Source organism: Callorhinus ursinus, unplaced genomic scaffold (assembly GCF_003265705.2).
Source record: "Callorhinus ursinus isolate GAN/ISIS: 27379988/994484 unplaced genomic scaffold, GSC_fseal_2.0 scaffold45, whole genome shotgun sequence".
NCBI classification, from domain to species: Eukaryota; Metazoa; Chordata; class Mammalia; order Carnivora; family Otariidae; genus Callorhinus; species Callorhinus ursinus.
Genome location: NW_027397107.1, coordinates 5,100,798 through 5,111,791, shown reverse-complemented (window position 1 = coordinate 5,111,791; position 10,994 = coordinate 5,100,798). Strand labels below are relative to the sequence as shown.

The 10,994-nt window shown below is 43.5% G+C and overlaps 1 protein-coding gene and 1 long non-coding RNA gene across 2 annotated transcripts in view; one reads left to right on the top strand and one right to left on the bottom strand.

Annotated features, from left to right (window-relative positions):
• The window catches only part of CRTC3 (CREB regulated transcription coactivator 3), a 96,575-nt gene extending 96,410 nt beyond the window's left edge, over positions 1-165 (bottom strand). The window contains exon 1 of the mRNA XM_073882125.1: positions 104-165. Coding sequence (XP_073738226.1) covers positions 104-165 — 62 coding nt within the window. The remainder of the gene's footprint in view (positions 1-103) is intronic.
• A 4-nt stretch (positions 166-169) lies between these two features.
• LOC141370797 (uncharacterized) lies at positions 170-8,808 on the top strand. The gene is made up of 6 exons (XR_012375159.1): positions 170-497; positions 671-1,437; positions 4,367-4,449; positions 6,069-6,192; positions 6,464-6,517; positions 8,647-8,808. It is a non-coding gene; the product is annotated as an uncharacterized lncRNA (long non-coding RNA).
• The last annotated feature ends 2,186 nt before the right edge of the window (positions 8,809-10,994 follow it).

Here is a 10,994-nt window from a genome sequence, read left to right as displayed (position 1 = left end):
CCGAAGCCTGAGCCTTCCCTGCCGTGGCTCCCGCGCTGCGGGGCCTCCGGCCGCCCGCCAGGCCCGCTCCCGGCCCGCGCCGCCCTCGGTGGGCTCCGCTCACGGTCCGCCCGGGCGCGCGCAGCCGGCGCTACCAAACCTGCAGCTGTTTTTCCCCAAAACCATCTCGTGATGTGCACACCCTGGAGCCGCCATCCCCGCCCTGGTGCGAGCTCTGCGCTGCTCAGCCCCGGCCCCTCTTCCAGGTTCTTTCCGAGTCTCCCCGGCGCCTCCGCAAGACGCCGGCTCCAGCCAGGGGCCCCTCTCCCCGCTGTCCCCCCAACTTCTGCAGCCCAGCAGCTGCTCCCCGACGACGGCGCCTGGACCGCGCCGGGAGTGGGGCTGTGTTTTGTCAACTAGGCAACACCGGACACGCGGACGAGTCCAGAAAATTATACTGATGACACCCACGCCCCCCACTCAAGAGTAAACCTAAAACGTTTTGCTTCATTTGCTTGGTACTTATTAAAGAAATATAAAATTAGACCTAACTAAAGCCCCACCCTTATTTCCCCTTCCTCCCAATCACTGGGCTCAAGTGGGTGCATATCATTCTTACTGTTTTTATAGTTTCATTACATATGATGTATGGATCTGCCAACTGTATAGAATACCAATTTTTGTTTTTCAGGTTTACGAAAATGACGTCATGCTGAATAATCTTTTGCAACGTTTCTCATTTCCCATTATGTTTTGGAGATTCATCTGTGTGTATGATTAACTACTGTGTAGTATTTCATTGTTTTTCATGTGTTTCATAGCATATAGCTCGATTTTTAAAGAAATTTTAATTTGAGAGTATATCTCTATTAGCTAGAGTTAAGCTTGTCTTAATAATTATAATTGGATTAATTCTCATTGTCATTGAATTCTTCTGTTGTATTTTGGGGTATTTTTCATACTTTTTTTATATTTTATTTTCTGCATTCCTGTTATATCCTCTGGGTTCAGTTTCAGAGAATAGAATTCATTCTAGATAGTTTAAGTACAAAAGGATTTATTATAGGGTATAAAATGGCTAAAGGGCTTCTCTGGAGGGCAGAAGAAGCAGATTCTAGGTTGAACCTTCAGGAGTGAGTTTGAGAGGCATGCTGCAGAACCAGGCCACCAAAAGAGCCACTGCCCCTTCTGAAATCTGGAAGCCACTTCTTGAACGGGAAAGCTGTGGCTGCATTTGCCAGCTCCTGAACCGTACGGCTAGTGTTATGATAAGAAGCCACCACAGAAAAATCAGACACCTCCACAGCAGTCCTCACCCACAGAAATAGCACAGACCCAGGCTCTGCTTCACTTCCACCTTACAAATCAAATAAGAGAAAATGTGATTGGAAGACCCAAAAGTGCATCCAGAATCCTAGCTTCTGAACTACAGGAAGGCCCAGGAGGACACAGGAATGGGTAATGAGCTAACTTAACTCCACCATATTCATCCAGCGACTCACCAGCATTTATCTACCATGCCTGCATTTTATTGCATTGAATGGTTTTTATTTCCACATTTCCCTGATCTGGTTTGGAAGATATTCATTCCATTTCTATTCTTATTATGGTTAGCCTGATCATTCTCAATTTTTTAATCAAATAAATACATGCGAAGTATTTAACAATAGTTTTACAAGACCTATGATTTGGAAGATATTCATTCCATTTCTATTATTATAGTTAGCCTGATCATTTTCAATTTTTTAATCAAATAAATACATGCAAATTGTCAGTAGTTTTACAGGGCCTATAATTTTATTTTTTTTAAAGATTTTATTTATTTATTTGACAGAGAGAAAGACAGGGAACACAAACAGGGAGAGTGGGAGAGGGAGAAGCAGGCTTTCCACTGAGCAGCGAGCCTGATGCGGGACCGAGGCTAGATCCCAGGATCTTGGGATCATGACCTGAGCCGAAGGCAGACGAAGGCAGATGCTTAACGACTGAGCCACGCAGGTGCCCCAAAGCCTATAATTTTAAAAAGAAGTAATTCCCATTTCCCTCTATATATAAGTTTGTCCTGCTGTTTTGTGGGGTTTTTTTTCAGTTTTAGATATTGACTATTCATTTTCTATGATGGAAAAGGACACTCTGGCCATTTTGTATCCTCAACAAAAGTATGATCTTCCCTGCTCCCATTCTTTCAGTGTGGTTATATGATAATTTTTGGTAAGTCAGTAGTAAGTGCTTACATAGCATACTATAGTTCCATTTTTCTACAGTTGTGGGGGCAGGAGGAGTTAATTACTGCCTCTGATTTTTATTTGGTTACATTTCTCGCAACCCATTACAAATCCTTCCTCCAAACTCTCCAGCAGAATAGTGGAAGACATGGCTGAGTCTATGAATGGTCAGTCTGGGGGGATCTTCTCTACTAGAGCACTTGGACTTCTTGCTCCACCCGGACCAGTTGCTCTGCGGGGCCGACTGCTGCCCCCACCATCATCCCCCGTTGTGCTCGCACTTCATGTACTCCTTCACTGTAGTGGAGAACAGTCCCCACTAGTTTCCTGAGAAAAAAAAGAGTACATAAAACATAAAACCCCTGTAGCTGTGTGTGTGTGTGTGTGTGTGTTTATTTTACCCTCATATTTGATTGATAGTCTGGCTAAGAATAGTCTTCTTCATTGGAAATCCTGTTCACTTAAATCTGTGAACACATTGCTTCACTGTTTTCTCACTTCTCACGTTGCTATTGAGAAGGCCATTCACATTCTGTTTCCTTTGTGGGTGACCCGGTTTTTGAGGGCCCTTATTGTTTATTTTTATTTTGTCACCCTTGTTCTCTGAAGGCTTAATGTTCTGATGTTTTATGATGATATGCCTTGGTATGAGGTTTTTGTTGTTGTCCACTGTGCTGAGCAGTGATATGTGTCTACAAACTGGACACTTGTGTCCTTCAGTTCTGAAAAATTGTCTTTTTTTTATAGATTTATTCATTTTAGAGAGAGAGCACGTGCTCATGAGCAAGGGGAGGGGCAGAGGGAGAGAGAATCCTCAAGCAGACTCCCCACTGAGCGTGGCGCCCGACTGAGGTCACTGAGGTCATGACCTGAGCTGAAATCCAGAGTCAGCCACTTAACCACCGAGGCACCCCAAAAGTCATCTTATTTTCGGATAATTTTCTTCTCATTTACTTTGCTCTCTCTTTCTGGAAAATCTATCAGTTAATAGATCTTCTAAATTGCTCTTCTAAAAAAAATTGCTCTGTTAATTTTCATATATTTTCTCTTCTATTTTCTTTTTCTTTTTTTGTTGCTCTGTTTCCTGATACATTTTCTCAACTTTATCCTCTGACCCTGCTAATTGAACTTTTATTTCTGCTATATTTTTAACTTCTAAGAGCTTTTTCCTGGTTTCTGAATGTTCCTTTTTTTTTAAGATTTTATATTTGAGAGAAGAGAGAGAGAGAATGATTGGGGGTGGGTGGAGGGGCAGAGGGGGAGGGAGAAGAAGACTCCCTGCTGAGCAGGGAGCCTGACCTGCGACTCAATCCCAGGACCCTGGGGTCATGACCTGAGCCGAAGGCAGATGCTTAACGACTGAGCCACCCAGGCGCCCCTGAATATTTCTTTTTTAATAGCATCCTCTACTCGGGCGCCTGGGTGGCTCAGTTGGTTAGGCGACTGCCTTCAGCTCAGGTCATGATCCTGGAGTCCCGGGATCGAGTTCCGCATCGGGCTCCCTGCTCGGCAGGGAGTCTGCTTCTCCCTCTGACCCTCCCCCCTCTCATGTACTCTCTCTCTCTCTCATTCTCACTCTCTCAAAATAAATAATAAATAAATCTTTAAAAAAAATAGCATCCTGTACTCATTGCATGGATGAGCTATTAATTACAGGTTATTTCTGTTTTTACATTTTCTTCTACCCCTTACATTGTCTGCCTCTGTTTTGTCTGAGTTCATTTTTTTTGGTTCATTTTGAACCTCCATCTAGAGGCTTTCCCCAGATCTCTGGTGATCCTTGACTCTAAAATCATAGTCATAGGGCGCCTGGGTGGCTCAGTTGGTTAAGCGACTGCCTTCGGCTCAGGTCATGGTCCCAGAGTCCCGGGATCAAGTCCCACATCGGGCTCCCTGCTCAGCAGGGGGTCTGCTTCTCCCTCTGACCCTACCCCCTCTTGGGCTCTCCCTCTCCCACTCTCTCTCTCTCTCAAATAAATAAATAAAATCTTTAAAAAAATAAAATAAAATCATAATCATAATTAAGGCAGAGATGATAAATACATATAGATTCCTTTTTTCTGGAAATAAAAATGTTTTTAAATATATATATTTAAATATTCTGTAGTAGAGATTGGTGGCTGTCTCCCCATACTCATTCTCTCCTTCTTCCTTTATTAAAGGAAACCCGGAGTTTTAGAGGGGTACATCACGGCCCAACTAAAGCCAGCTAAAGACTACATTTCCCACTCTCCCTTGCAAATAGGTATGGTCATGTGATTGTGTTCCACTCAATAGGGTGTGAGCAGAAGAAGTATAGGCAACTTGCTCAGGCAGTTGCATGAAAAAGGGGAGTAGTCTGTTTCTTCTCTCCTGCTCGCTGGCTGGAATATGGATGTGGTAACTAAATCAGGAGCAGCTATCTTAGGCCATTAGATAAAAACCTTGTGTTGAGAATGACAGGACAATGGTAGCCAAGGGACCTAGGGTCCCAGCACTGTGGAACCACAATACTAGCTCTGGACTGCTTGTAGATCATTACATGACCGAGAGAGAAGCGTCGATTTTGTTTAAAGCCCTGTTATTTTGGCCTTTGTTACAGGAATCAAACCAGGACCTTTTATACTTAAATAGAAAAATTTGTGTAAACATATCAAGATACGGTTAACAATAGTTGCCTTTGGGGATGTAGGGACTACTGGGAAACTTTTATCTTCTGCTCTACACATTTCTAAATGATACGTGTTTAAAAAAACAAGTATGTATTACTATCAACATCAAGAAAACGTAAGAAAGAACAAACACCCTTCAGTTTTAAACAACTGACTGTAAGCTGTGTGTGCATGTGGGTGGCTTTTTTATTTTTTTAAGTAGGCTTCGCATTCGCACCCAGCGTGGAGCCCAACACGTGGCTTGAACTCATGACCCTGAGATCAAGACCTGAGCTGAGATGAAGAGTAGGCTTTGTTCCATGAGCTTTGTTCCACACTTAACCGACTGAGCCACCCAGGGGTCCCATAGAATCCTGATTTTTAGTTGGGCATGTGACTTTCTTATATTTTGGGGTGGCCATGTAAGTTCTGTTCAATGGGATGGATATAAAAAGAAGTTCATGTAGCAGCCTCTGAGAACCTTCCTTATAAGAGAGACACAGTGCATATGCCCTTTTCCTTATTTTCACCTTCCTCTATCTTGCTGCTTAGAATGTAGATGCCAATATCTTACACCATAAAGTTGAGGTTTTGAAGAGCAGAACAACAAGATAAATACCTTGACTTCTTTTTTTCAAGTGAGCTCTACGCCCAATGTGGGGCTTGAACTCGCTGCCCTGAGATCAAGAGTCACATGCTCTACATACCGAACCAGCCAGGTGCCCCAATAATACCTTAACTTTTACATGAGAGAGAAATAAACTTTCATCCTGTTTAAGGTCCCTTTTTGGGAGGTTTTTCTGTTATAGCTAAATCTAATCCTAACTGATACACATCTTCAGAGAGAAATATATTGAGTTCTAAACAAGATAAATCAAAACCCACAACTCAACATAGTAGAAAACTGTAAAGTAACAAAAGAGAAGAGAAAGCTTATCGATGAAGGAACAGTAATTAAGCTAACAGCGCCAGCAACCAAAGAAGCCAGAAGATTTTTTTAAAAGTCTTCAAAATTCTGCATTTTCAAACAACTGATTCCCACAAATACTGAGCAATTCTCTTACAATCTTTACCAAACATGAAAAGTTCTGAGAATAACTTAAGACCAGGGGTCAGTTATCTACAGTCAATGGGCCAAATCTGTCCCACTGTCTGTTTTTGTAAATGAAGTTTTATTGGAGAGCTGCCATATCCATTTATTTATGTGTTGTTTATGGCTACTTTCCTGCTACAGTGGCAAAGGTGAATAGCGACAAGGAAATAAAACCCTATGGCCTGCAAAACTCAAAATATTTACTCACTGGCCCTTAACACAAAGGAGTTTGCCAACGCCTGACTCAGACAAAGGAGACATATTAGTGAGTGTGAATTCCCAGGTTTTTCCTTCTGGTCTTCAACCTGGGGATGCTTGGGGAGGTGGCGACTATGGTCAACAGGCCCGAGAAGCTTCAAAATAAAGCTCCCAGGTTTTAATTCCACCTCTGCTGAAGCATCCGTGTCAGCACCTGGAAACAGCTTGGGTCATGGGGGTCCTGAGTCTGGGCTCAGGTTCAGGGTCTTGAAATTCTTGGTGTGTCCAACTTCTGCAACGTCTGCTTACCTGTGCCTTAACTTTTCACTTTTGTCCAGGTGGGGGCTTTCTGCTGGAAGGCCTAGCTATGGCCCACCACACATGGACCAATGGTAAGTGCCAAAGCAGAACAAAGGAAACCGAAAAAAAAAGTGCCTGAGAACCAAGGGAAAGGGGACAAGCTAATAAGAAGCAAGATAATTTACATCAAAGAACTTCAGAAAGTGGACCAGAGGCAGCAGAGGAGGGGAGGGACAGGGCTGAAAATACAAATATTGGTTGAAAGTGTGTACAAGGAGCAGTTAGACATCTGACTCTTGATTTGGGCCCAGGTCATGATCTCAGGGTCATGAGACCGAGCCCTGGGTTGGGCTCCATGCTGCTGAGTGTGGAGCATGCTTAAGATTCTCTCTCTCCCAGGGCACCTGGGTGGCTCAGTCAGTTAAGCGTCTGCCTTCAGCTCAGGTCATGATCCCAGGGTCCTGGGATCAAGTCCAGCGTCAGGGCTCCTTGCTCAGTGGGGAGTCTGCTTCTCCCTCTGCCACTCCCCTTGCTTGTGCTCTCTCTCTGACAAATAAACAAATAATTTTAAAAAAAAAGGGGATTTTCTCTCTCTCCCTCTCCCCTTCCCCCACTCACTCATGCTCTCTTGTGTTCTCTCTCTTAAATAAAGAAATACATTTTAAAAAAATCAGGTTTCTGGGGCGCCTGGGTGGCTCAGTCAGTGAAGCATCTGCCTTCGGCTCAGGTCATGATCCCAAGGTCCTGGGATCGAGCCCCGCATCGGGCTCCCTGCTCAGCAGGAAGCCTGCTTCTCCCTCTCCCACTCCCCCTGCTTGTGTTCCCTCTCTCGCTGTCTCTCTCTCTGTCAAATAAATAAATAAAATCTTAAATAAAATCATAAATAAATAAATAAATAAATAAAAATCAGGATTCTATTATGATAGACCAGTGGTTCTCAAACTTTAGTGTTGATCAGAATCACTGGAGAGCTTATTAAAACACAGATTCCTGAGCCCCACTTCTGAGTGTATGATTCAGGAGGTCTTGGATGGGGCTGAGAATTTGCATATCTAACAAGTTGTCAGGTGATGCCAAGGCTGCCTGCTCTGGGACCTCAGTTTGAGGAACATTTCATTAGATAAGGGGAGAACATCTACTGGAGAACAACTAGAAGACTCCACTACACACCTTTCGAATGTTCTAGAAAATTTGCTAAAATCTCTTCGACTACTGCTTCTTCTCCATATTCTCCATTCTTTCCCTCTAGAAGTTCAGTTAGATGCTTATCAAACGTTCTCATTCTATTTTTTGTTTCTTTTTACCGACCTTTCATATTTTTCCACTCTAGTTTTGTGCTACATTCTGGGTGATTTCCTCAGATCCATCTTCCACTTTATTAGCTTTGCTCTTCAGTTCTATCTAACTGGCTGTTTAACCTGCCCATTGAGTTTTGTCTTCTTTAAGAACTATGTTTTCCTAGGGGCACCTGGATGACTCAGTCGGTTGAGTGGCTGCCTTCGGCTCGGGTCATGATCCCAGGGTCCTGGGATGGAGCCCCGTGTCAGGATCCCTGCTCAGTGGAGAGCCTGCTTCTCCCTCTCCCTCTGCCTGTGCTCTCTTGCTCACTCTTTCTCAAATAAATAAATAAAATCTTAAAAAAGGACTATGTTTTTCCATCTAAGCTTTTCAAATCTAGCCTGATCTTTATTCAGAGTCCTGGTCTTATGTTTTTTCCCCTTCTTTTATGCCTTTAGTTATACAATTTTACATTCTCTTTCAGCATGTCATTCTGTTAGCCCAAGTGTGGGGAGCTCTGATCCTATTTGTTGCATCTGCTGGCTCTTGCTTATGGTGGATTGTTTCCTAAAGTTTTTAACTATGCTTTCATCTTTAAGGGGGCTTGATTTTTTTTTTCTTTTTGGTCCTGTGGGTATCGTGGGAATCCTGGGTAGTGGGAATATGACTCAGATGTATTTATGCTTTGTTCCATGAGCTACAGAAAAATCAATTACTAGACATGAGGATTTTTATTACATGGATTTGTAAATGCAGACCCTAAACCTATGTAGGGCCAAATTTTTGGTTTCTCAAGGGTTGTTTTTTTTTTCCCCCAGAGCCCAGCCAGAGATAGCCAAGCTTCTTTGTTAACTTTACCATTGGGTAGCATTCACTATTTCCAGCTGAAATTTTACCTTACAAGCAAATGCATTAATCTGCACTGTTTCGTGGATTTTGGCAGGAGGCAAGAGATTCCAGCATGAGCATCATTTTTGTGTCAATTCCCTTTACCCTCTAAGTCCCACAGGGGTGATACAGAAGGGCCCACATGGATGCCTACACATGCAGTGGGTTCTGTCACGGGAGAAGAATGAGCCCGTTCTTTGTGCCAGAAGAAGGCATTACCTCATCTCTCAAAGCTGCTTGCCGCAAACACAAGTCTGAGAAATGGCCCAGTAAAGAATGATCAGAGATTTGTGTTTGCGGCATAACCAGCCAGCATGTCCAAGACTGCTCAGGTCCCAGAGAAGATTGCTTCTCCCAATACACCTGAGGTCCTGGCTTGGGTTCCTGGTCTAACTCTCTGGGACTTAAAACTGAAACTCCAGCCATCACAGCCAAGAGGAGCCTAAGGGGACATGATGACTGAATGTCATGTGGAATCCCGGAACAGAAAAAAGATAATAGGTAAAAACCAAGGAAATCTGAATAAAGTATGGAGTTTAGTTAATTAAAAAGAACCCCAAAACTTTGAAGCTCCTAGATTACTGGAATAGATAAGCACATGCTTACTATTTGATCTTTAGTCACTTGAGGATTTTCTTTTCTTGTGAGTTCAAGTATGCATTACAGTTTTTGTCATGTCTTATCCAGTATTTCTAGGTGTTTTACTGTTTTCCATTTACCTTTGTCTACAACTTTGTTGGAATCCAGGTGTTTGTTTAAAATTTATATTCCTGGATCCCAACCCCAGAGATTATGGCTTCTGCAGACTGGATTGTAGCACAGGATTCTGCCTTCATAACAAATGATTCTGTTACAGGGGGCTTGGGGGCCAAATCTTAAGAAATGCTGCCATTAAGAATGGAATCATAGGGGGCTCTTGGGTGGCTTGGTTGGTTAAGCGTCTGTCTTCAGCTCAGGTCATGATCTCAGGGTCCTGGGATCGAGCCCCGTGTGAGGCTCCCTGCTCAGCGGGGAGTCTGCTTCTCCCTCTCCTGCTGCTTCCCCTGCTTGTGCTCTCTCTCTCAAGTAAATAAATAAAATCTTTAAAAAAAGAGAGAGAAAAGAATGGAATCATAGGACGGGTCAAAGAATTAATAGTCTGTAGTCTTTTTCTTGTATTTTTTAAAGATTTTATTTATTTACTTGAGAGAGAGAGCACAAGCAGGGGAAGCAGCAGGAGAGGGAGAAGCAGACTCCCCGCTGAGCAGGGAGCCTCACACGGGGCTCGATCCCAGGACCCTGAGATCATGACCTGAGCTGAAGACAGACGCTTAACTGAGAGCCACCCAGGCATCCCCAGTTCGCAGTTTTCAAATTAAAAGTATTCAACCTCTTAGCTTGGCAAACACTCCCTCCAATCTTCTGTTGCAGAGACCAGAGACGCAGATGCCACTTCCTGGCCTCCCTCAACCATGGGGTTGGCAACATGGCCAGTTTGGTTATTAAGGGCAAGCCTTATGGGAAGCTTAACAAGGGACACATTCAGCTGTGGCTAGTCTCTTCCTTCTGTATACTTTGAATACAGAGGTGATGCCTGAACCTCTGGGGCCATCTTGCCACCATGGAAAGAGAAGGCATAAAAACAAACTCAGTATTCAGAAAGATAAAAAAACAATATTGCCATTGTTGAATAGCTAAACCAATACTGAGTTTTCCTCTAGATTTATGTGAAATAAATTTAAGTCACTAGAAGTCAGTTTTCATTTCTTGCAGCCAAAATCATTCCTGATGGACTTAAGGATCCTCATTTCTTTAAAACTTTTTTATTTTACATACTTTTAGACTTTTAGAAAAGTTGCAATAATTTAAAGAATTCTTGGTGTTCCCGGCTTTCTCGTCAGTGGAGCCTGTGACCCCTGAAATTAGGGTTGTGAGTTCAAGCCCCACGTTGGGTGTAGAGATTACTTAAAAATAAAACCTAGGGGGCGCCTGGGTGGCTCGGCTGGTTCAGCACCTGCCTTCAGCTCAGGTCATGATTCCGGAGTCCCGGGATCGAGCCCCAGATAGGGCTCCCTGCTCAGGGGAGAGTCTGCTTCTCCGTCTCTCTCTCTGCCCCTCACCCCACTCGAGTCTGCTTTTCCCTCTGCTCCTTACCCCACTTGTGCTCTCTCTCAAAATAAATAAAATCTTTAAAAAAAAAGTAAACTAAAAAAAAAATAAAGAGGGGCGTCAGGGTGGTTCAGTCAATTGAGCAACTGACTCTTAGATTTCAGCTACGGTCATGATCTCAGGGTTGTGATATCAAGCCGTGTGCTGGTCTCCGCACTGGGCATGGAGCCTGCTTAAGATTCTCTCTCTCCCTCTGCCCCTCCCCTCACCCTCTCTCAAAAAAATTTTTTAATTAAAAAAAAGAATTCTTGGGCG